We start from the raw sequence: 26,578 nt of genomic DNA, 5'->3' as shown, positions 1-26,578 counted from the left end.
TGAAACGCACCCCTGGCCAGAACATTTAACTACCCAACTTTAGAATCTGGTCATTTGAATAAAAATAAACAAATAAATAAATAAACAATAATAATGAAGAGCTTCACGATTTTTAGAGATTTTTCACTTGTAAAAAAGTTACATTGAAAAATCATGGATAAAAATAACCTGATTAGTGTTCAAATTAACTTTGATATGGGCCGCCTTTGGTGCTTCGGACCTTTTTATTGCTCATTTCTGTTTCATTAATTAGTCGGAGGTTCAGAAGGAAAGTCACTTGTATAATGTTTTCTCTATTTAACAGCAATACAGTAGGTCAGTAGTGAAATATGACGTCACTTTCCGCAGATTGATTCTCTTGCACAGAAGTTTGATTGGTGAAAAATAATTGTTTGCATTGTTTGATTAGCTGAAGAAACAACCGGATTCCACTTGGTCCTAAAGCCTTCTTCGATGGGTTATTTTTTACAATTTATGATGAAATAGCAGTCAAAATAGGACAAATGAGAATATGAATGGGACCCCCCCACCCCCCATGAATTCCCAGATGTTGGAATCACACCACCAAGTGTTGGATACGTAACTCCTTGACTCTGCACTGGATCGAATCAACTTTAAACGCTATATTAATTTATTGAACTATATTCATTTATTAAAAGAAATGCATTTTTGCAGTCTTAACATCCATCTTCAAGTAAATTTATTTGACCGGTCTTCACTTTACTCTGCGTTGTGTTGTGTTTAGGTGAAAGAAACCAGTCATATGGGAGTAAACTGCCTTTTATTCTGCACAAATAAAGCAAACAATTGACACAGCCGAGTCTGTGGCCTTCCTCAAGAGCTCACCAACCTCTCCTCAATCGCGTTTCCCGTGAACTGACATATGAAGTTATAGTGCGTTTAACACACACCAAAAAAAAAAAACAAAAAAAAAAACAAAGATAGAAACATTATACATAAATTCAAAAAACATAACAGAAGCATGAGTAAACACATACCTGCATGAATAAAACAAACAATTGACATAGCTGAGTCTGTGGCCTTCCTCAAGAGCTCACCAACCTTTCAATGAAAGGGACAATCTTCACCACAAAGCCCGCACACTCATGCTTATGAACTCTACCGACATGCTTCATATACATTACACAACCTCTCACACATGTTTAAACAACAATGTAATGCAATTTAGAACATTACACATGTATTTGGGATAAATAACACTTATATGATATGTTTTAACCGGAGCTTCGGTACAACTCAGCTCTTCATTTGCCGCGAACTGAGCGAGAGCAGGCGGGACCGGAAAACGACACTTAAAGGGGCCACGTGCCATTTTCCGAAATACACCAATGCATTGAAAACAAACACAGCAATGATTTTATTAACTCTGAATAATAATATATTTAAAGAACAACTTTGAAAATATGAAATTTAATAAAAATAATTGATGATTACAGGGAGAATTTTGAGTGAAATTAATATATATATAATGTAACACCTGTTACTTTTACATGAATTGAGGTTTTGTTTTTGATTATTAAGGCTTTATGTTTGCTTATTTGTTTAATCATCGTACAGTAGCTACACGATAGTCATCATTTGTCTGTAATCTGCCTCTGCAATCTGATCCTGATGGTTTCCCGAGCAACAGACGTGGCTTTGTTTTAATCATGCATCATTAATGCTGATAGACCCATTGAGCAGGTGAGACACTTTCTCTCTCTCTCTCTGTGTGTGTGTGTGTGTGTTTGCATTATATATTGTATTTGCAAGAACACATCTGATTATGTAGACTGTTTATTTGCTGCTTATTGTTCCATTTAGATGCAACTAATAATTGCATAATTTGAGGATGGAGGAGTGTTTGCATCTGGTCTGCGAGTCTGTCGGTGTTGGTGAGGATGAAGAAGTCGGTGTGGATTTGATCTGTTCACTTTATAAGAGTGTCTTCCTCATCTCTGCCAGTCTGGATGAGATGAAGACAGCCATTTCACAGGTGAACCAAAGCGCTGAATGTTATGAATGAGACGCAAGATCTATCTATCTATCTATCTATCTATCTATCTATCTATCTATCTATCTATCTATCTATCTATCTATCTATCTATCTATCTATCTATCTATCTATCTATCATCCATCCATCCATCCATCCATCCATCCATCCATCCATCTATCATCTATCTATCTATCTATCTATCTATCTATCTATCTATCTATCTATCTATCTATTTATCTATCCAATTCAAGTGTTAAATTACTACTAAAGTAGGGGATAGTAAATGAGGGTATAGGGGGTGATTTGGGATCCAGCCTGAGTGTCTGTTGTGTTCAGGTCAGCGGTCGGAGCGGAGGATCATCATGTTCGGCCAGAGGAGTCCTGCATGTGCTCCTGCTCATAGAGAAACAGAGAGAACACAAACAACAGGTATTTATGATAGCCAACTTAAAGAGATAGTTCAGCCAAAACTGAAAATCCTGTCATCATTTACTCACCCTTCACTTGTTCAAAACCTGTTTGAGTTTCTTTCTTCTGATGAACACAAAAGAAGATAGTTTGAAGAAAGCGGGAAACCTGTAACCATTGACTTCCAGTGTTGTGTTCAGAAGAATTAAAAAAGTCATAAAGATTTGGAATCACTTGAAGATGAGTGAATACTGAGCAGTTATTATTATATTTTTGTGTGAACTATCCCTTAAATTTTTTCTGTATTTCTCATAAACCGTTTATTTTTGTGCATCAAAACAAAAAAAAATGTATAATATCATAAAATCATAATATCATAATGTGTTTTGTATAATATTATATTTGTTTGTTTGTTTGTTTGTTTGTTTGTTTGTTTGTTTGTTTGTTTGTTTGTTTGTTGAGCAGAAAAAAAGACTCATGCATGATTTAAAAGGACATTCAATAAAATGTTTTTTTAATGTTATATTACTAGTTTATACAAAAGATGTTAATGGTCATGCATATTTATAATAATAAATGAATGCCATTTTAAACATTTAATGCCATATTAAAATACATTATTTAAGGATGTGAACCCACAAATCAAACATAAATCTAAATACTTTTTATTTTGCACTGTGCAAATTCACATTTTTAAAATATATTTTTAATATTAGTTATTTGACTAGAGAATTCTGGAGTTGAAAATTATTATTACTTTATTTATTGATTGATTTTATTTATTTATTTTATTTATGTATATATTTTATTTTATCTTATTACTTATTTATTTTATTTATTTATGTATTTTATTTTATTTATATATTTATTTATTTACGTGTTTTATTTCATTTTATGTATTTTTATTTATTTCTTTATTTCTTTATTTATGTATTTTATTTTATCTTATTTATTTTTATTTATATATTTATTTATGTATTTTATTTATTTATGTATTTTATTTCTATATTTATTTGTTTATCTATTTTTGTGTTTTATTTTATCTTATTTTATTTATTAATTTATTTATTTTATTCTTATTTATTTATTTATGTATTTTATTTTATCTTATTTTTTTATTTATGTATTTTATTCTATTTTATCTTATATATATATATATATATATATATATATATATATATATATATATATATATATATATACTTATTTCTGTATTTTTTTTCATGAATATATGTATTTTATTTTATCTTATCTTATTTTATTTTTTTACTTATTTAATTTAATTTAATTTATTAATTTTATTTTATTTATTTATTTATGTGTTTTCTTTTATCTTATTTTATTTTTATTTATTTATTTATTTATTTAATTTTATCTTATCTTTTATTATTTTTTTTCTTGTTTATTTATTTATTTATATATTTTATCTTATTTAATTGAATTTATTTATTTATTTAATTTAATTTAATTTTATTTTATTTTATTTATTGTTTATTTATTTATTAATTTATTTTTTAGCTGCACTGGGAGCTCCAGATGTTGAAGGCTGGTCGAATTAATAATACTCTGAAACAAAACACACAATCATCCACAATCAACTTCAGCTCCATACAACAGGTAAAATCAAGTTACGTTACGTTACATTGCGTTACGTTAAGGTATGGTATACTCATGAACTCAGAATAATTATTTTATTTTATCATTTATACTGTGCTCCGGTTTCCACCACAAGTCCAAAGACATGCTGTATAGGTGAATTTGGGTATGCTAAACTGTCCATAGTGTGTGTGAATGAGAGCATATAAGTGTTTCCCAGTGATGGGTTGCAGCTGAAAGAGCATCCGCTGCGTAAAACATATGCCGGATAAGTTGGCGGTTCAATGGCGGTGGAATGGTGATCATGTTAATCACTTTAGAGAAAGGGTTTTGCATCCTTTGTGATTTTTCATATTGTTTTTCTTCTATAAGCAGGATCCAGAGCAGATCAGTATCTTGTGTCTTCAAAACAGAGCCAGGAGACTTTACACCAGGTAAACACAGACTCTTTCTCATACTCACAGTCTGCTATTGCTTATTATTGACAATAGACAAAATGAGCATCCATTCCTCCTCTTTTATTTTCAGACTCCTTCTTGATGGGGTTTGGAGTGTCCTTCCATCGATTACTCAGAGAAACGCTGGCATAATTCGACCAGGAAAGATTTATCCCAGCATTTCTGAAATCCTGCAACTCCTGGACTACAAATATGACATGATCAGAGAGCGACTGTACAGAGAGATGTTACAGGATGAGTTTGGTAAGTGATAAACAGGCTCATTACAGATACGTACCTGAGTCTACATTTCTGGGCGCAGCGAAATACATAACCGGAGGTTCTTATGTTTGCAGTTTTTGTTTTTGCAAATCCACCAGAGGCTACTGTGTACGCTTTTTAATTATCACAAATTTCTCTTGCATGTTCTCTTCTTGCATAAATCCACCAGAGGGTGCAATATACACTTCAGCTGACCAGGCCAGCTTGCTGTCGACTGACTGACTGAGCGACAATGAATTACACACCCTCTTCCCTAAACCCAACCGATAGTGTTTTCAAAAGCAATCTAGAAAAAGAAAAGGAGTCGCGGCCACTTGATTTCACCATGTTTTCAGGCTGTTGTTTCTTTCTTTCTTTATTTTTGTTTTACCTGGTTTCTGGAATGGCTCTTCTCTGTACTGTAACCCCTTCATCATAATCAACTCAGCCCCGCGTCCCAAGTTCATTGGTGTACATGGCGAGCTACTGGAAAAGATGGTAACACCGGAAAAGCCATCCATATGAAGGTAAGCGGTCTGCTGGTAGTGCTAAAAGGAACAGAAGCTGTTGGCGGCGTCATACCATCCCGTAGTTTTCATTTTAAATAAGAAATGCAGCCAGACGTACCTCTGGCTACATAATTTGTGCTCTCCAGAAATGTAGACAGGGGTACGTATCCACAATGAGCCTGTGTTGCAACATCTCTTTGTATAAACGATGCAGTTTGCAAATGCTTTCTATGGAAGAATACTTCAACTGTAGTTTTTGTACATCATCAAAGGTGTTGTTTGGTGGGACTCGATGTCAGCGTGGGATCAGACAGAAAGTGTTTGTGAACTGGGAGCGTCTGCAGAGCAGGCTTTCAGACACAGAGACTGGCTTCAGGTGTGCGAGCTACCCGGGGCCCTCCGGTGCTACAGGTACGACAAGTTCTTTGTGCATTTGTAAGTGGGTCAAAGAAGAGACCTTATTAATCTTTAAATGTCACTTTAATAATAATAATAATAATAATAAATGTTATTTGTATAGCACTTTCCCAACATACATGCAAGTCAAAGTGCCTCACAAACAACAACAAAAAAGCATTCATTGACTGACGTGATGTATTCGGGAGCGCTGATTCATTTAGTAATGAAATGGATGACTCTTTATGAGTGGAGTGGGTCTTTATATGAATAATTCATTGAATCCTTGATTGACGTGATTTGTTTGGGAGTGCTGATTCATTTAGAAATTCTACAAGTGAGTCTTTTTATGAATGATTCACTGAATCATTGACTGATGTGTTTTGTTTGGGAGTGCTGATTCATTTAGAAATTATACAAGTGAGTCTCTTTATAAATGATTCATTGACTCATTGACTGGCGTAATTTGTTCGGGAGCGTTGACTCATTTAGTTATGAAATGGATGACTCTTTATGAGTAGATTGTTAAAATTATTGACTCAAATGATTTGTTCAGGAGTGCTGATTCTTTTAGAAATGAAACAAGTGACTTTATGAATGGATCATTGAATCACTGACTTAAATGATTTTTCAGAAGCACTGATTCATTTAGAAATTATACAAGTGAGTCTTTATGAATGATTCACTGAATAATTGACCGATGTGTTTTGTTTGGGAATGCTGATTCGTTTAGAAATTATACAAGTGAGTCTTTATGAATGATTCATTGAATCATTGACTGACATAATTTGTGTGGGAATGCTGATTCATTTTGAAATTATACAAGTGAGTCTCTTTATAAATGATTCATTGACTCATTGACTGACGTAATTTGTTCGGGAGCGTTGACTCAGTTAGTAATGAAATGGATGACTCTTTATGAGTAGATTGTTAGAATTATTGACTCAAATGATTTGTTCAGGAGTGCTGATTCTTTTAGAAATGAAACAAGTGACTTTATGAATGGATCGTTGAATCACTGACTTAAATGATTTTTCAGAAGCACTGATTCATTTAGAAATTATACAAGTGAGTCTTTATGAATGATTCACTGAATCATTGACCGATGTGTTTTGTTTGGAAATGCTGATTCGTTTAGAAATTATACAAGTGAGTCTTTAGGAATGATTCATTGAATCATTGACTGACATAATTTGTTTGGGAGTGCTGATTCGTTTAGAAATTATACAAGTGAGTCTCTTTTTGAATGATTCATTGACTCATTATAGACCACATAAACTTGTCGCATATACACAGATAAAAGCATTCATGTACACAAAATATAAGCATATATAAGCACACAATAGTCCTTACATATGCAAGCCCACACCATACATACACACATAAACCTACAACAATATAGATAAAATGCAAACACCTTAAAAGCTTGTGTATTCATACGCAATTTTAAAAAGATGTGTCTTGACACGCTTTTTAAAAACATGAATACTAGGGGATTCTTTCACTTCAAGAGGAAGACAGTTCCAAATTTTTGGAGTATAATGGCTAAAAGCTTAAGCAGAAAACAGGTATCTTAAAAATATCTAGTCAAATATTATGTACTGTCATCATGGCAAAGAATAAATAAATCAGTTATTAGAGATGAGTTATTAAAACTATTATGTTTACAAATGTGTTGAAAAAATCTTTTCTTTGTAAACAGAAATTGGGAAAACTATAAACACAGGAGCTGATAATTCATGTGAATTCAATAATTCATTTGTATTTGATGATTGTAGGAGCTGTGGTTCTGTGGTCCTGCGAGGCTGTCCTGAGAGTGTTAAACCCAGAGGTCAGGCTTGGTCATCCAAACCGAGGGAACAGGCCTGGTCTGCTGTCATCATCCTGTCAGAGCTGGAGTCACATTATCAAGATGAGAAGGAATCCATCAGTGCACTTATGAACAGGTCTTTCTCTCTTATTCATTGTTTGATCAATGCTATTTTGAACTAATATTTGCATTTTAAAATACTGATATTGTTCATTTCAATTTAATTCAAGTTTCATCGTATAGCGATTTTCACAATAATGACTTTTTTTCAAAGCAGCTTTACGAAAGGTTCACATTATTGCATTGCAATCAAATTCAGAATAGCCAAGGTTATTTCGAACACAAGTGTTACGTATTTCTAACTAAATTACTAAATGTGTGCGTAATATATTTAAAACACAAAAGTGACCGCAGGTTTTTAAATAGTGAATAATCTAAATGGTTCCTATCATTACAGTTTTATATTTTTAAACTAGTTTTTATTTCGATACTATTTTTAAATTTGTTGTTCATTTGGGTTTAGTGGTGACGTAGTTGCGCAGTAGGTAGTGCTGTCGCCTCACAGCAAGAAGGTCGCTGGGTTGCTGGTTCGAGCCTCGGCTCAGTTGGTGTTTCTGTGTGAAGTTTGCATGTTCTCCCTGCGTTCGCGTGGGTTTCCTCTAGGTGCTCCGGTTTCCCCCACAGTCCAAAGACATGCGGTACAGGTGAATTGGGTTGGCTGAATTGTACGTAGTGTATGAGTGTGTGAGAATGAGTGTGTGTGGATGTTTCCCAGGGATGGGTTGCGGCTGGAAGGGTATCCACTGTGTAAAAACTTGCTGGATAAGGTGGCGGTTCATTCCGCTGTGGTGACCCCGGGCTAATAAAGGGACTCAGCCGACAAGAAAATGAATGAATGGATTTGGGTTTAGTTTAATGTCATTACATTATTGATTTTCTTTTTTTAGTTTAGCTTTTATTTTGTGAACACAGTTCTGTTTATTTTTTAAACATTTAGTTTCAGTTTTAGCCATTCTAGTTTAGCAGAGTAAACAGAACATCTTTTTGTTGAGTTCAGCATTTAGTTTACTGTTTGCACATCTTACATCAACTCTTGTAAAAGCCTACTGGTGATGAAAATAAAACAATTGTTTGAATATAACACTGACCCCAAAACCACACAAATGCAATGAATAAAAGTCCAAAAATAAAGAATTCAGACAAACTTCTTCATATTTTTGCTGAAAGTCCATGCTTTTATCACGTCTCGCTTGGATTTTTGCAATTCTCTGTTTTGAGGGTTACCAGGTAATTCTCTCAAGATTTTGCAATACATCCAAAATTCAGCTGCACGTGTGTTGACAAATAAATCGTCTCGATCTCACATCACTCCTATACTCCAATAGCTTCACTGGCTGCCCGTCAAGTCTCGTATTGATTTTAAGACATTGATTTTAAGAGGTTCATGGTTCGCTCCAGGTTACATTTGTGACTGTGGAATGCTCTTCCCACTAACATTAAGAATGCTGGTTCATTGGACGCTTTTAAAAAGCTACTTAAAACTCATCTTTTTATCTTTTTAATTTGTGATATCTTTAATTCTTACTGTGTTCTTTACTGTATTTGTTTATTGTTTTACTGTGCTTTGTTGTTTTTACCTTCTTTTAAGCGCTTTAGGTTTTAGAAAAGCATGTTATAAATGCAATATATTATTATTATATATTTTGGATCATACTGTACATGTACTGTAGTTAAATGTAACCACACTGATTCTACGCCACCCAACCTGCTACGAGCTGGTATCAAACCGGCGACTTTCCGCATGGGAGTTGGTTGCTCTACCAAGGAAGCTAAAGTCCATGGCCTCTAGTGTTTGTCGCTAGAAGTCAGAGGAGTGAGATTTACCTGCACAGCACTTATACTTGCTGGCCTCTGTTACGTAAACATGAAAACACTATTAAAATGTGTCATGAATTTTCACCGGAATTTTTTCACTTGAGTTGAACATATTAAACACAATTGATGCGATATGCATATGTACAGTACATTTATGCTATGCATAGCTATATGTGTATGCTATATGCACAGAGACCTTTAATTTTGAATCAACTAGCTCAGGAGCTTCCAGTGAACTGTCATGCCATTATAAAAACACCGCATTTAAGATTTGTTTTTGTTTAAAATCATTGATCTTTAATGGTGGCAGAAGTAGTGAATGTGATTTGTTGCTCCTGCAGAGCGGGTCCTGAAGCACTGCATCTGATATATCTCAGTATGTGTGTCTCTGTACGGAGAGCTGAGAGAGAAGATCAGTCCCACACAGCAATGCTGACCGCCAGACAACACTGGGAAAGATGGTGAGTATCCGCTTATCTGGAAGAGCACATACACTTGAAACCAGGCCATAACCATTTTTTTAATGTCTGATGGTAGATCATACTAAACGTGTACTATTTTAGGTCTGTTAGGATTACCTAAATGATTTACATTTGCTAAATGCTAGAATATTGAGCGATTTATTTTTTTGGAGGTTTTTTTTTTACTAATTTCTAGACAGTCAAAAGTTTACATACATTTCCTTGCTATTTTTTTAGCTTTGCTTTTAAACTGTAGAACTTTGGTCAAATGTTTTGTCCTTCCACAAGCTGCTCACAATAGTTGGAAGGAATTTTGGCCCATTCCTCCTGACAGAATTGGTGTAACTGAGTCAGATTTGTAGGCTGTCTTGCTCACACAACCTTTTTCAACACTGCACACAGATTTTTTTAGGATTGAGCTCAGGGCTTTGTGATGGCCACTCCAAAACATTCACTCTGTTGTCCTTAAAGCACATTTTAAGCTTAATTTGGCAGCATGCTTAGGGTCATTGTCTGGTTGGAAGACCCGTTTGTGGCCAAGTTTTAATTTTCTGGCTGATGTTGCTTCAGTATTTCTACATAATGTTCTTTCTTCATGATGCCATCTATGCTGTGAAGTGGACCAGTCCCTCCTGCAGCAAAACAGCCCCACAACATAATGCTGCCGTCCCCATACTTTACATTTGGGATGGTGTTTCTAGGCTTGTAAGCTTTTACCCTTTGTCCTCCAAATGTAACACTGGTCATTACGGCCAAACAGTTCAATCTTAGTTCCATCAGACCACAGGACATGTCTCCAAAAATGATTATTTTTCCCAGTGTAATTCAGCTAATTGTAATCGGGCTTTTTTGTTGATTCTGGCTTGTTGATTTTCTCATGTTGTCACAAGGAAGCAGTGTGTTTGAGGTTTTCCTTAAATACTACTCTACAGTTGTGCCTCCAATTAACTCAAATGTTTTCAATTAGCCAATCAGAATCTTCCAAAACCTTAACACCATCATCTGAGCCTTTTCAGAGGCATAATAATTTTATTGTACGTAAACTTTACTTTCAAGAAAAGTTAAAACAATTTCTCTAAAAATATCATAACAGAAACGTGATAATCCTAACTGACCTAAAAGAGAAAAAGTTTAGTCGCATTAGCATCTGGCTTTTTAAAAATGGTTATGTGCCTTTTTATACAGTGTGTGTAAACTTCTGCTTTCAACTGTGTATGTATAAACACTGCATGCTTACACATATACATACTAGGGGTATGCAATATTTCTTCTCAGTTATTTTATCAAAATTATTGCTTTAACAATGTGCGAGCTAAATCAAAACACTTCACAGAAAAAAATATCCATACAACATGTCCAAACTAAGCCACCACCTACTGGTGGTTTTAGTGTCTTTATCGTTTATTTATCCAAAATATAATTTAATAATGTGATCAATAAACTCCAAAAAAATTTTCACGTATACAATGTTTATCAATACTGTGCACCTCTACTTTAACCCCAGTGCATGCAAACTTGAAGGAAAACCTTCTCTGTGTGCTTTAGGCCTTATATGCGAAGTTCAGTCAGTCAGGACCTCGCTACAATCTGGCTTCAGGAAAATCTGGAGCCCACAGCTCAAAAACAGCAGGGATTGCAAACGGGAGCTTGCACACAACAGGTACTGCGTGCATTTATATACGATGCAATATACCATATTCACTGCCTGAAAGTCCTCCAGATTCCTATTTTTGCATTTTTATGTTGTGATATTTGCTCAAAATTGAATAAAATGAATGTGCTGGGCAATCTGTATATGTAAAATATATATATACTCAAATTCATGCATATATTTCAATTTGAGAAACTTTAATTTTTATTTGGATATAAAATATATGCAAACGATTCATTCATTCATTCATTTTCTTATCAGCTTAGTCCCTTTATTAATCCAGGGTCGCCACAGCGGAATGAACCGCCAACTTATCCAGCAAGTTTTTACGCAGAAGATGCCCTTCCAGCCACAATCCATCTCTGGGAAACATCCACACACACATTCACACACACACTCATACACTACAGACAATTTAGCCTACCCAATTCACCTGTACAACATGTTTTTGGACTGTGGGGGAAACCAGAGCAGCCGGAGGAAACCCACGCGAAGGCAGGGAGAACATGCAAACTCCACACAGAAACGCCAACTGAGCCGAGGTTCGAACCAGCGACCCAGCGACCTTCTTGCTGTGAGGCGACAGCATTACCTACTGCGCCACTGCCTCGCCCATATTTGCAAACGATTATATATAAATTTACATAATCTATACATAATACACACATATCTAAATAAACTTTTATTTTGGATGTGTTTAATCACGATTAATCTTTTCCAACACAAATCATTCTTGTGCTCCAGAGAATGAGGGAAACTGTAGGGAAACCAATCAGAAATTGTTTATTAGTATAATAATAAATACCTACATTTCTTTAGATTGAGATTGGGGATTTCCTATTCAGCAAAGATGCATAAAGGGAACTGTATGTGCAATGATTTATTTATCTGTTATTAATGTTTATTTTCGTACTCATCAGGCTTTGCTGCAGCTGTTGGTTCTGTGTCAGGAGCAGGAAAGGAAACGATTGGTGGAGATTTTGCACAGGGTTTCTCTGAGTGACCTCCAAGGGCTCCGAAACACGCCTGAAAACAACGGTTAATCAACTACATATGATTACACAAATCATTAAAGGGACGTTTCATCCAAAAATGATCGCTCGGACATCATTTAATCACCTATTTCCTAAGACATTTTGTGATGGAATTTTAGGCTTAAAGGGATAGTTCACACAAAAAATGGAAATCTACTTATATTCGTATATTCACCCTCAAGTGGTTCCACACATTTAGAAGTTTCTTTTTTATGTTGAAGATATTTTGAAGAATGTTGGAAATTGGTATCCATTAATTTCCATAGTAGAAAAAAAATAGTATGGAAGTCACGTGCTACCGGTTTTCAACATTCTTTAAAATATCTTCTTTCGTGCTCAACATAAGAAACTGGAATTTAGGGGGGAGGGAGACGTTTAAACCCCAAAGTCTCTCTTATTTATTGACCTTTTGATCTGTGAATGTCAGTTTTAGATGTATTTATTGCTGAATATTGTATTCTTCTATATCTGGCTTATTATAGTTAAAGCCAAATTGTTACTTGAAAAAAGGTTTATTTTATATGCAAGTATATTTACTTAATTTCTGAAAGTAGGTTTCAGATAATAACACTATTCATTTAGTTTAGAATCATATATAGTGGAGAAAATAAGCATTGAACACGTCATGTTTATTCCTGGGAATAATATTTCTGTAAGAGCTGTTGACATGGAATTTAAAAAGATTTTAGTAAAAACCCAAAAAATACAAACATAAAAACAAAACCAAACTGTCTGAAAAATGAGTCTGTGTAACAATGCAACTACACACAGAGAAAATACTACTGAAATGTATTTAATACTTCATATAAAAGGCTTTATTAGTGATGGCAGCTTAAAGACGCCTCTCATATGGAGAATGAAGTCACATGCGTTGCTCAGGTGTGAGTTTTTCACAGAATTCAACAGAGTCTTGATGGTTCTGTGGGTCTCGTCTATCAAATCTGAGCTTTATTTTGTATATTATATTGGATTCAGGTCAGGTGATCGGCTGGGCCGTTCTACAGTTTGATTTACTTTCTCTGAAAGCATTTGAGAGTTTCTTTGACTGTGTTTTGGATCATTGTCTTGTTGAAATGTCCACCCTGGTTTTATATTCATCCTCCTGCTAATGTGTATGTTGGACTGAAGCAGCTGATATTCATTTACACTGGTGAAGGGCAGAGGGTTGCTGAAGATCTACTGAGATATTTCAGTTGCTGTCTGGGCTTTCACTGCCTTTCTACAGCAGGGCTCAACAATAAGGACTGTCCGGTGGCCCAGGGCCAGCGTGAGAGACACTTGGGACAGTAGACCGGATCATTACTGGCCCGGTTGGGACAGTGCTGCCTTGTCACTAACATTTAATTTGTCTGTGACTATTTGTCAATTGCATGTATTTTAAGTTAGTGCTTTTAAATCTTTAAATGCTACCTTCTCTGTAATGTCGTTAACAACATATTGCTTTCTGATTCGTCTTATCTGATTGATTTGACCATGCTATTTTTTTTTTTTTTGTAACCTGGTAACAACCAGTAAAGCGTAGAAACAGCAACATGGCGGCAACATCAAATTAAAAGGCTAAACGAAAATGTCTGTCTCTAACGTGTTGGAAGTTGACATTTACATGGAAACAACCAGACAAAAAATAATGAAGTGATGTTATGCATGGTTTGCCGTCAGTTTGACAAGTCAGCCACCTTTTTAAAAATAATTTCAAACTGCAATAAAATGCCTCCCCATTTTCCATACTGCTCTTTTTGTTTGCATAACACTTATATTTACAATTGTTTTTTAAGTATTGAAATTCTAGATTTACAGACTTTATTTTTGACACATTGTTTAAAATATGTGGTTAAAAATAGCTATTAACTTCTTCTTTTTTTTGGTGGGGCCAGTGAAAATTTTGGCAGGGCAAGTAAAAATCTAAACCACTTGCCCGATCGGACCAGTAGAAAAAATCCTTAGCGTTGAACCCTGTACACCTCCCTTTCTTCATGTGTTCAATACTTTTTCCCTGCGTCATTACACAGAACTTCATTTGTAATCTAATTAGTTTTGTTTTCTTTGCGAATATGAATTTCTTTTTAGTTGTTACCAACATCCAGGTAAAATTTCAAGTCAACAGCACCTTTAGAAATATGTTTTCTGAGAAAAATGGTGACGTGTTCAATACTTATTTCCTCCGCTATATTACAAACATAATAAAATAAATGTTATGAAGCTCATCCAGGTTTGGGTGAAATCTCCCCTTCAGCACATCAGCAGTAAAATACACCTCTCTGGTTTTGATTAACTCTGTGCATGTGTGTGTGTGTTTAAGCTGTGCCGCATGGAAACGCAGTGGACCAGAGCTGTGTTTCCAGCCTGCAGCAAATTAAATCCTCCCTACAGGAAGCTCATGGTTCTCCTAGCGGACCCTTCGCCCCAGGGTGTTCTGGGATTGATGTGTCATGGGGCGACTGTGCCATTCATTTGCTGAACCAGCTGACACAAGCACATGAAGACGAGGCCTGGACTGTCCTATACTCTCTTCCAGATTTGGTAAATCTCTCACACACAGGTTTATTATATTATATACATATTACTATATTGTCATTAAAATGGTGGTTAGTGGTTAGCACTGTCGCCTCACAGCAAGAAGCTCGCTGGTTTGAGTCCCGGCTGGACCAGTTGGCATTTCTGTGTGGAGTTTGCATGTTGTCCCCAAGTTGGTGTAGGTTTCTTTCGGATGCTTCGGTTTCCCCCACAAACACATGCGCTCGGTGAATTGAATAAGCTAAATTGGCCCTAGTGTATGAGTGTGTAAGTGTGTATGGGTGTTTTCCAGTACCAGGTTGCAGCTGGAAGGGCATCTGCTGAGTAAAACAAATGCCAGAAAAGTTGGCGGTTTATTCCGCAGTTGCGACCCCTGATAAATAAGGAAGTAAGCAGAAGGAAAATGAATGAATGAATGGATTTAGCAATGTTTTAATATTCTGAATGTGTTGTGACAGCGAGCAGAGCGGGCGATGTTTATTTAGTGAATGTGAATAAGTGTCTGTTTGTCTTCTCAGGATGCTGAGGGTCTTTGGACTTTACTCCACAAGTATGAGCGTGAGCTTCACAGACCCAGCTTCCACAACCTGAATGAGGTTCTACAGTCACGTGACCCAGCACACGTCAACAGAGACGCCAGCGCAGTCAACGCTAACACCGTAATGACAAACTAAAATACAGCTACACAATGCTCTGCACTGACACCTGTAACAACCTGTATAACCTTAATGTACAGTTGAAGTCAGAGTTATCAGCCCCCCTGTATATTCTTCCCCAATTTTTGGTCAACACATTTCTAAACATAATAGTTTTATTAACTGATTTCTTTCTAATAACTGATAACCATGATGACAGTGCATAATATCTTACTAGATATTTTTCAAGACGCTAGTATTCAGCTTAAAGTGACATTGAAAGGCTTAACTAGGTTAAGTTAGGGTAATTAGACGGTCATTGTAACCATATATTGCATAAGGTGGTTATTAATATTGACCTTAAAATGTTTTTAACAAATTAAAAACTGCTTTTATTCTAGCTGAAATAAAACAAATAAGCCTTTCTCCAGAAGAAAAAATATTATCAGACATACTGTGAGAAATTCCTTGCTCTTTTAAACATCATTTCGGCTTCAGCTGTACATTTCATAACTGTCCATTTTGGACTTTTATTAATACAAATTTTCAGTCATAACCATATTTATGTCTGCAGAACCATATTGCATGGGTGTATGATATTTATCATTTACAAATATATTGTAATTTTTGTTTTAAGGATGTAAACGTTGACATAACAGAGTAAATTACACAGTAAAAAGCATTTACTGTGTGCTAAAGCCTAAGCAGAAAGACAACATAAATCAAGATGTGAAACATAAAACAGCCGTATGTCCTCATCTTTATTAGGAGAGAGAGAGAGCTGCACAGAGAGGAGAAGAGCCGACAGAGGGTGAAAAACAAGAGGTCTGCACTGGTAAATGACGCACATTGATTTCATGCACTTTTCATATAGTTTCTTTTTCAAATTTTTCACAAATGATGGTTAACGAGTTTTTCTTGCAGTATTTCCTATACTATTTTTCCTCTGGAAAATGTTTGATTGTTTTATTTCGGCTATAATAGAAGCAGTTTTAAATGTTTTTTTTATTTTAATTTTTCATTTTTAACTCCAACCAATCAGATGATTTCTAAGCCACTATAAATACTCTCAGTTCCATATAACAGCCATCTTTGTTTTGAAGAATCCCCCCTTCCACCCCTACTCCTCCTTCATTACTTACAGTTTTTCTCGATTGCTTGGATGCAGTTGTCAACTGAAACTCCACATTTTCAAAACAGTTAACACACAGGCCTAAACAGCGGCACTCATGGTCAAAATGACACATTTTGCTTGCAAAAGGCACATATCGTGTCAAAACATTTAACTATAACAGCCTTCCATTGCTGTTATCACCAGAAATGGGGGTGAGCACGTATTTCACGCGTGCAATCAGAGTCCATGCGTGCAATCAGTGTCCATGCATGCTAAAGTTGTTTTTAAGCAGAATGTCTTTATTTGTGTGGGTGAATTAAACAAAGCCTCAATCTTTGCTTCTCCTTTCTTCTTTATCATGTCAATATAACATTCACTCCATGTATACACAGCACATATCTAAACACTGCTGTTTTCTGGCTAGCAAACAAGTTACTCTGTAGCACGGTCAAAAACCGTGTGCTTTCCCATACCTGACGCTCTTCCTCGCTTACACAGGCACCTCAGTTATAGTTTTCAGTTAGTGACACCTAGTGGACAACATAAATCACTACAACACAAAAAATGGCTCCTACATAACATATGCAACAAAAGCTAGTTTTACCTTCAAACTACACAACTTGCAAACAAGTATATGAGCTCTTTCAATTAATCATTACACAATGGACAACAAAATACAAAATACAGAACTCAAAATTACAGAACCACCATTGCTTGCCATTGTAGCTTATAGCCAATGGCATTTGTTGTCTCTATTTGGGCTGTCAAATTCGCCTTTTTGCAAAGAATTGGATCAAGAATAAGATGTGCTTTGATTGAATATATATATTGAATTCATGACATTTTTCAAACTGTGGATGAAAACTGAAATACTGTATATAAAAAAAACAGACAAAAGTAATAAAATACTGTAAATATTAGAGAAAACACATGTAAACTAATATACAGTCAAAACTATTGGGAGTATAGGACATAGCCATATTGACCTCCTCCATCAATGCTGGCACAGAACAACACAGACCTTCCATCGTTTTTATAACGTTTGCAGACTGATTGCTAATTGAAGATTTGTGTGAAGGAGTGTCAAACCGGTGCTTCAGTGATTTCATACTGATGTTGGTAGTTTTTAATAGTTAGGAATAGATGGTTTCTGTTTGGTTACCAAAATTAAACAATGGAGTTTGGACTGCTTGAATGACATCTGTGTTAACTGTTTGGAAAAATGGTGGGGAAAATGTGTCAACCCAATGAGAAAGGGTTTACACATTTGCAAGACCTGTCCTCTGCTCTGCTGGGATAGTGATAATGAAAATGAAGAGGAACCTAGTTTCTTTAACCAGGTCAAAGCAAACTAGAAAAACTGTAATAGGTGGCACGGTGGCCCAGTGGTTAGCACTGTTGCCTCACTGCAAAAATGCCACTGTTCTAGTCCTTACCAAGCCAGTCTACGCTTCTGTGCGGATTTTACATGTTCTCCCCGTGCTCACGTGGGTTTCCCCTGGGTTCCTTGGTTTCCTCCCACCATCCAAAAACATGCAACTTAAGTAAATTGACTAATTCAAATCAGCACCATAGACATGCTCCTAGTAAGTAGTTATCTCTTAGGAGTAATCATCTGTTGTAGCTACTACAGCAGGGGAATTCTCGAGATCTACCTGAGCTCAAACTCCCCTCTTCCTTTGCAAACTGTAAAGTGAGCCCCGGGCTCGAGGATCTTATGAACTCAGGGCTCTCTTCCGGGACAGCATGCCAAACAAGCTTTATAATCAATCATCAGCTAAGTGTTGAAACAAGATATTCTGAAGAATGTTGGGTAATAAAGCAATAAAAGTCAATGGCTGTTTCTTCAGTGTATCTTTCAGCAGTATGAAGAAACTCAATCAGGTTTATAACAAGTGGAGGATTAATTAAGAATGACAAAGTTGACATTTTTAGTTGAAGTTTCCCTTTAAACATATAGCACTTATAAATATATATACAATGCATTTATTGTGTATTTTTATGACTGAAGGTTGCGGCATGGCTTTAGATCCAGAAGACACTCCATATTTAGAGATCCTCTGTGTCCGAGATCCACGAGATGAAGACATGATGGAGAGGAGAGACGGAGACAGAGAGAGAACAGGAGAGCAGGAGGAAATTTCAGTGGAGAAGCAAAACTCTCTGATCACACTGGCCTGGAGCAAACCAACACACACCGACAGTCACTTTCAGGTACACACACACACACACACACACACACACACACACACACACACACACATACACACATGCATCCTTTCTGTATTAAATTCCCCCTGAAGTCAGCATGAAATCAAATGTTGCTCTTCTTAAACTTTTATTGGAGGAAAGTTTACTCGCATGTGACTTGTTTTAACTCTTTTGGTCTGTTTAGAAACTTCAACCAAGAACAAAAAGCAACATTGTAACAATTTTAATCCCTGTTTTGTAACAAAACAATCGATCTATACAGTGTAATAAAATGCCCGTAGTTTTCAGGGTAAAAGATTGTAACTTGTAACTTAATTATAAAACATGAAATTCCAGTTGAATTAACAGTTAAATTCTGTTAATATAAATACAAAAAACTTGATATTTTTTACGTTATTGTTTTGCTAAAATTACATTATTTTATCGTAACAACCCTTAAAACCATTGAAAATTCAAAGAAACACTAAAAAGTAGCCACTGTTTATTTATTTATTTATTTTATTTATTTTTTTAACAGATGCACTGTATACTGTTATAATGTTGTTTTTTTAAATAGTAAATCACAACGATATGGTCTACCGTAATATGTGTGTATTTATATGGACGTGTGCCATTTTAGGCTTGCATTAGTCTATTTCTAAAATTTAAATGCATGATTATAATTTTTTGGTAATATTTAGATTTTTATTATTATTATAACTATTACTACTACTACTATTATTATTATTATTATTATTATTGTAAAGGGATCCTTCAGATTTAGACAGGATCTAACTGGAAGTGTTTTCAAATGCTCAGTTGTTACTGATTGAAGAAATGAACTAGTGTCATGAAATTGTATTCAAAATTTATATTTAATTTAATTTGTGATGTTTCAAAGGTACTGACTTCATTTTAGTCTGCTGGTCATAATAATTGTACATGTTGCATTCTCTTAATGTTATGTGCAACAGTATATATTTATCTGTCTTTATTTTAATGACTTTTACAGTTCCCTTAATTAAACCGTAAACTGAAAAACATCTCAACCACAGCTGCCAGTTTTTTTACCGTAAATTTTACAGGATTTTTATTTATAGAGAAGGTGTGAAAGCACCCTAAGTTAACAATGTTTCTTCTTAAAATTATTATTGTTGTTGTTTTTTGTCAGTTCTAAGTTATTTTAAGTCATTTAACCTTAAAAAACACCTTAAAACGGACTCATCATGAGGGTAATTGAATTCAAAATAAATATTTAATGCTATTACTACATATTTAATTACTTTTACTATTATATTTAATGAAATACTATTAATGCAACAATAATTACTGTGTATTAATAGTAACACCCAAAACACTTTAATTTTGGTTTCAGGGGGACTTTAAAGGGATTGCTTACCCAACAATTCTAACTTTTAATCCAAACCTGTATTCTTTTTATACAGGCAAATGATGACAGACTTTTAATTTTGGGTGGTTTGTCTATTAAATCAGCACATTGATTTATACATAGACCTATTTGATTGTGTAGGAAGGCAGCTCGGCTGGACAGGAAGAAGAAGTGGACTCTGTCACAGTGCAGGAGGAAAAACCTGAAAACACAGTACCTGTACCTGAGACTAATCCCTCAGATGTGAACATTTACACACACCAGGAGAACACGAGCAGCATCTCGGTGCAGCAATGCGAACACTATGAACAAACACATTCAGATCACACTGACTGTGTGGAGGGAGAAACCCTGGAGGATTCAGGCATCATCATGGTGAGATTATTTATTCAGATGACTTCCTGATTATTTTAAGCTGATCCACAACAAAAAGTGTCTTTTGCATAATATCTGTAATGTGTAATTTGTGAAATTATAAATGTTGGATAACAGGATCTCAACCTTTTTTCTTTGGCTTAAACCATGTGATATAAACTATATATGAATATTTTTACGTAAAATTAGATGAATTTTTTTTTAAAGTTTTTTAAAATCTATCTATTTGTCGTATTTCTAAATTGACTTAATGCTTAATATTTTATTATTTTATTCATGACAATAAAATAACCCCACTAGTGTTCCACCAGTGACGATATACAGCCATATTGCACTGCTACGAGTGTGATATTGCGTTTGTACAACAGTTCGACAGCATAATCATGTATATGAAAAAGTCTTAAATTCCTTTTATAAGAGGAACTACTTTCTTCCACCATTCATTCACATCTGCAGCTGATGTCAGAACAGCAGAAACCGTTGCTCATTCACCGACGTCACTTTAGAGCTAGTCTTTGAATGATTCTCTAGCGTAATGTCTAAAGGGATGACAAAACTGCTGATTTTACTGACATTTTAAGATTTCCCAGTATTTCTCTGTTGAAAATGTGAGATCACAATATTACTACACTCTAAAAAATGTTGAGTTATTTATTTAACCCAATGGTTGGATTATACATATTTGGTGCTTTGCTGTTGTTTTTTTTAAACCTTTATTTTGTTTTGTTAATTACTCAACCAGTTGAGTTAAATATTTGGTGCTTTGTTGGATTATTTTGAACCTTTATTTGGTTATTTATTTAATAACTCGACCAGTTGGGTTAAATTTTATAATTTCAGCAGTCAATTGATTTAACTGACACAAAGCAGCTGTGTTAATATGCGTGAGTAATTAATAGACCCTAAATTAATAAGTAAATTAAAGATTAGATTTAGTTTAATTTTGTCCATCACAATAAAATAAACCCCCTAAAATTCTCATTAGGAAGTTAGGAGCTGCGTGTGTAAATAAATAAATACACAAATACATTAATAGTTATTTTAATAATTAATAATATTGTAATAATTTTATAATCATAAAAAACTTAAAGCTAGAACCTAAATTAAAATGTAATTAAAAATCAATATTGAGTGTTTCCCTCAGAATTCTGTTTCTTGCCAATCATATAAACTATTTATGAATGTTTAGAATTAAAATATCATAATTTGTATGTATTTTTGTAATTCATTTATTTGTATTTTTTCTAAATCGTCAAAGGTTAGAAAAATACACATGAATTAAATTAAGTTTAATTTAATTTAATAAAATATTGTCCCTCTCAATAAAACAAACTCCCCTAAAAAGTTAGGAGCTGCGTGTGTAAAAAAAAAAAAAAGATAAATAAATACATTAATATTTAGTTATAATTTTACAATGCCTTTCACAAAGCCAAGGCTTAAAGATAAAGCCTAAATTAATAAGTAAATTAAAAATAAATGTAAAACCACTTTTACTTTTTTATGTTACTTTGTCTTTCACTTACACCAATCAGAGCACGTCCACTGAAAATAATTAAAAACACACCAAATACTCTGATTGTTTTATTCAGGCTGATCAGCAGCAGGACTTCAGAGATGGATATTTTCCCCTCAAGCCTCTCACTGACATCCATCAGCCCGACTCAACAGCAAACACTGACACAACAGACACAAACACACACACACCACCAGCAGCAGCAGCACATGTGTGTTCCTCAGACAGTGACACCACACACACACTGGAGATCCCTGAAGATCAGCAGATGCAGAGAGAGGAGACCATGAGATGTTTGGTGGACATCCAGAGGAGAGCAGAGCGACGCTGGCAACGAGACCGAGACCGACAACTGCTCAGGGTGAGAAATGCAGAACATCACACCCAACAACTGCTCTGTCCGATGTGGTTTATGGATGCTGGAAAAATTATGCTTTGCTAAATGATAGTTATTATATGCAAATGAGATAACTCTATATGTTTAGTTGACCTAATGACATCTACAAATAACAGTAATTGGGGCTGGGTTATATGACAAAAATCTCATGTCACCAAATAAGTAATCTCAAACCCTGATAACGATATACAGTTGGAGTCAGAATTATTAACCCCCCTGTTTACTTTTTCCCCCCAATTTCTGTTTAACGTAAAGAAGATTTTTTTCAACATTTCTAAACATCATAGTTTTAATAACTCATTTCTAATAACTGATTTATTTTATCTTTGCCATGATGACAGTAAATAATATTTAACTAGATATTTTTCCAAGACACTAGTATTCAGCTTAAAGTGAGACTTAAAGGCCTTACTAGGTTAATTAGGTTGACTAGGCAGGTTAGGGTAATTAGGCAAGTCATTGTATAACGAAGGTTTGTTCTGTAGACTATCGAATAAAAATATATAGCTTAAAGGGGCTAATATTATTGACATTAAAATGGCCTTTAAAAAAAAATTAAAAACTGTTTTTATTCTAGCCAAAATAAAACAAATAAGACTTTCTCCAAAAGAAAAAATATTATCAGGCATACTGTGAATATTTCCTTGCTCTGTTAAACATCATTTGGGAAATATTTATAAAAATTAAATTAAAGGGGGGCGAATAATTCTGACTTCAGCTGTATATAATGATATAGTACTTTTGGTAACACTTCAGTTTAAGTACAATTTACTACTGGCTTATTACCTGTCTGTTATGAAGATATTAACTGTTTGTTAGTAATTAGTAGTTTATTGAGCTAAACATTTTAGTTAATGGTTAATAGCATAAATTGGACATTAAAGGTGCAGTAGATTGTCTTCAGAAACATTTTTTTGTTGTGCTGGTTGAAAGTCTCTTCACAGTCTAATAGTAATGATTACAGTAAATGATCTAAATGTGTTTATATGTATTTTTATATTCTGGGTAAAGCATAAAACTAAAAAATGTTTATCCAATTAAATAGAGTCGGACCGTCATCTCCCTTAATTCCGATAGGCAGGTCAGACTGTCTGTCAGCAAATGTAGATTCCGACTTCTGCGCAAGCTGCGGGCCGCTCGCAGATGTCGAGTCGGAGCCGGAGGACAGACGAGCTCGGGCCGATTACTGTAAAGCCAGGCGCGGGTATAATTCGCCCTTAAAGCGGCCGCGCGGTCACCAGACGGACCGGGAGAAATCAAATGCTGAATTGAAACTTTTAAAAACCTGAATCAGTATTGGAGTTACTTTAGCACGCTGGTAAAAGGACGACACCATGGCTGAAGTTTTACTGTTAGACAGGTCATGTTCTGTTTTGAAACTATTTTATGTAAGATTGTGTTTTGTTATGAAGGACTTATATGCACAGACGTGTTGTTCAGCCACTGAAATCTCCCGGTGAAAGACTGATGTGATTATTTTCAGTTTCATAAGGTTCTTTGACAGCATCTATAATGTAGATTTATATTTAGTTTAACAACAAAACACCAGTAAATAGCGCTATTCCGCCTAACCTGCTTTACTGAGCTGAAGTTGCTTTTATTTTCACATTGGGTCATTTTTGAACAATGATAGCCTTCCTATACTGTTTACCATGCTACTCTGAATATTCGCTCTGAAATAGCATGTAATTCCTGCACGGCGCTGGCACTAACTAACTGGCGAAATGATATGAACTAGTGGGTTGTCTGTCGGCTGTTGTGACGCGGTGCGCGCGCTTGCGATTTCAGGGGGTGTGGCTTTGAATCACAGTCCCTCCCCGCCGTCCAAAGATAATATGTTAAGCGGTTAGCTTTTTGGCAGATCACCTACTGCACCTTTAAAAATACGGAGTGTATTTTAATCTGTATTTACAAACTCCAATGTGACCGCAGCTTCAGAACATACTTTACAACTAGTAATGAACAGTTGATATCTTAATAATAGGCAGGTAATAATCCAGTAGTTAATATAGCATGAATTGTGAGCTAAAGTGTCACCAAAGGTTTGTCATGAGTGGATTATTTTCTTCTGCTCAGGTTCAAGAGCGTCTGGCCATCGTCCAGAGCCGGAAGGCAGATGAAGATCTGTTGGGCCTGACGCAGGAGGACACACTCCGACATCTGACCGACACACTGCGACAGGTACACACACACTATAATACACACTTTCAGACATCAGTGTGCGGATGTGATGTTGATGAGTAGATGTTGCAGGAGGACGAGCAGCAGCAGAAGACATTAGTGCGAGAGAAGCTCCAGCAGATGAGGAGAGAACGCTCCTGCATCCTTCAGACCAGACGAGAGAGGTAACACGCACAGCTGAAGTCAAAATGATTCGCCCTCCGGTGAATGTTTTTTTCCCAAATGATGTTTAACAGGGCAAGGAAATTTTCAGTGTTTCCTATAATATTTTTTCTTCAGGAGAAAGTCTGATTTGCTTTATTTCGGCTAGAATAAAAGCAGTTTAAAAATGGTTTTTAAAAGCAGTTTTTTTTTTAAAAACCATTTTAAGGCCAAAATTATTAGCCCCTTAAAGCTATGTATTTTTTTCCCAATAGTCTATTTGACTAATTTCCCCAAAACACCTGCTTTACTACATAGAATCAGTTCATAAATAAGCGAACAAAACACGACCTGTGACCTGTGTATCATTCAGTATTTAATCTCTCGTGTGTCTTCTGTGGCAATACAAAAACATTGGTTATTAAACAAAAAGTTAATTATGAGGGGCTAGTGTTAATTATGAGATAAAATGTTGAAATTATGCCAAAAACATATATAAATATTGTGGACAATAGTTTTGACACTGTAATAATTTCACATTTGTATCATAATTATGACTCATTGTTTGACTAGAATTTGACTTTGAATATGACTTCATGATTTTTTTTCTTGTGGTAAACGGCAGAAATGAGCTTCAATGACACTGCATCTGATTTTAAAATAAGAGAGCAGCATCAACATGCTGCTAAACTTCTTAATTTAAGAGGAAAGAAATTTAACAACTAAAGTATGAGAACTAAATTTTTATCTCTCACAAAAAAAAAAAAAAAAACTATCTCTATCAAATCTGCTTAAACCTTTATTTCTTCTGATTTGACCTGTCATGATTTGGGCTTCATTATGACACTGCATCTGATAAAAAAAAAGAGCAGCATCAACATTCTGCTAAACAAAAATCAAGACTGAACTGAGATCAAAATGTTTACCTCTCAAAAAACGAGCTCAAATCCACTTTTGCCTTTATTTGTTCTGATTTTAACTGTCATGATTTGGGCTTCATTATGACACAGCATGTGATTTAAAAATAAAAAGAGCAGCATCAACATTCTGCTAATCTTCTCCATTTAGGAGAAATGAAAATCGCAACTTAACCATGAAATCAAAATGTTTAAAAAACGAGCTCAAATCTGCTTTAACCTTTATTTGTTCTGATTTTACCTCTCATGATTTGGGCTTTATTATGACACTGCATCTGATTTAAAAATAAAAAGAGCAGCTTCAACATTCTGCTAAATGTCTCCATTTATAAGGAATGAAAATCACAACTGAACCATGAGGTCAAAATGTTTAAAAAACGAGCTCAAATCCGCTTTATCCTTTATTTGTTCTGCTTTTAACTGTCATGATTTGGGCTTCCTTATGACACTGCATCTGATAAAGCAGCATCAACATTCAGCTAGACTTCTTAAAAGGAATAAAAATCATAACTGAAGCCTGAGATCAAAATGTTTACCTCTTTCACAACAAACGAGCACAAATCCTCTTTATCCTTTATTTGTTCAAATTTTAACCGTCATGATTTGGGCTTCATTATGACACTGCATCTGATTAAAAAAAGAGCAGCATCAAGATTCTGCTAAACTTCTTAATTTAAGAGGAATGAAAATAACAACTGAACCATGAGAACAAAATGTTTATCTCTCACAAAAACTAGTTCAAATACGCTTTATCCTTCTGGTTTCTGATTTTAACT

The 26,578-nt window shown here is 35.0% G+C and overlaps 2 protein-coding genes across 5 annotated transcripts in view; both read left to right on the top strand.

The window, feature by feature from the left end:
• The window catches only part of cd9a (CD9 molecule a), a 297,612-nt gene that overhangs the window by 247,834 nt on the left and 23,200 nt on the right, over positions 1–26,578 (top strand). The gene's annotated exons all lie outside the window — the stretch shown is intronic.
• Positions 1–26,578, top strand: part of LOC101882393 (uncharacterized) — a 768,785-nt gene that overhangs the window by 740,643 nt on the left and 1,564 nt on the right. Inside the window, exons 2-20 of one of the 4 annotated variants that reach the window (XM_087292842.1) lie at positions 1,652–1,704; positions 1,825–1,996; positions 2,334–2,426; positions 3,924–4,022; positions 4,377–4,435; positions 4,530–4,702; positions 5,481–5,619; positions 7,383–7,550; positions 9,631–9,750; positions 11,296–11,410; positions 12,322–12,439; positions 14,735–14,955; positions 15,468–15,608; positions 16,353–16,419; positions 18,710–18,912; positions 20,420–20,653; positions 22,243–22,527; positions 24,640–24,744; positions 24,817–24,908. In XM_087292842.1, the coding sequence (XP_087148968.1) occupies positions 1,853–1,996; positions 2,334–2,426; positions 3,924–4,022; positions 4,377–4,435; positions 4,530–4,702; positions 5,481–5,619; positions 7,383–7,550; positions 9,631–9,750; positions 11,296–11,410; positions 12,322–12,439; positions 14,735–14,955; positions 15,468–15,608; positions 16,353–16,419; positions 18,710–18,912; positions 20,420–20,653; positions 22,243–22,527; positions 24,640–24,744; positions 24,817–24,908 (2,576 nt within the window). In that variant the 5' untranslated portion in view covers positions 1,652–1,704; positions 1,825–1,852. Of the gene's footprint in view, positions 1–1,099; positions 1,705–1,824; positions 1,997–2,333; positions 2,427–3,923; positions 4,023–4,373; positions 4,436–4,529; positions 4,703–5,480; positions 5,620–7,382; positions 7,551–9,605; positions 9,751–11,295; positions 11,411–12,321; positions 12,440–14,734; positions 14,956–15,467; positions 15,609–16,352; positions 16,420–18,709; positions 18,913–20,419; positions 20,654–22,242; positions 22,528–24,639; positions 24,745–24,816; positions 24,909–26,578 lie in introns of those variants that run through there. The other 3 variants (XM_087292841.1, XM_087292840.1, XM_087292843.1) reach the window with 3 other exon arrangements.

This window comes from Danio rerio, chromosome 18, assembly GCF_052040795.2.
Source record: "Danio rerio strain M-AB ecotype USA chromosome 18, GRCz13ab, whole genome shotgun sequence".
NCBI classification, from domain to species: Eukaryota; Metazoa; Chordata; class Actinopteri; order Cypriniformes; family Danionidae; genus Danio; species Danio rerio.
This window is presented reverse-complemented; position numbering and strand designations above follow the sequence as displayed.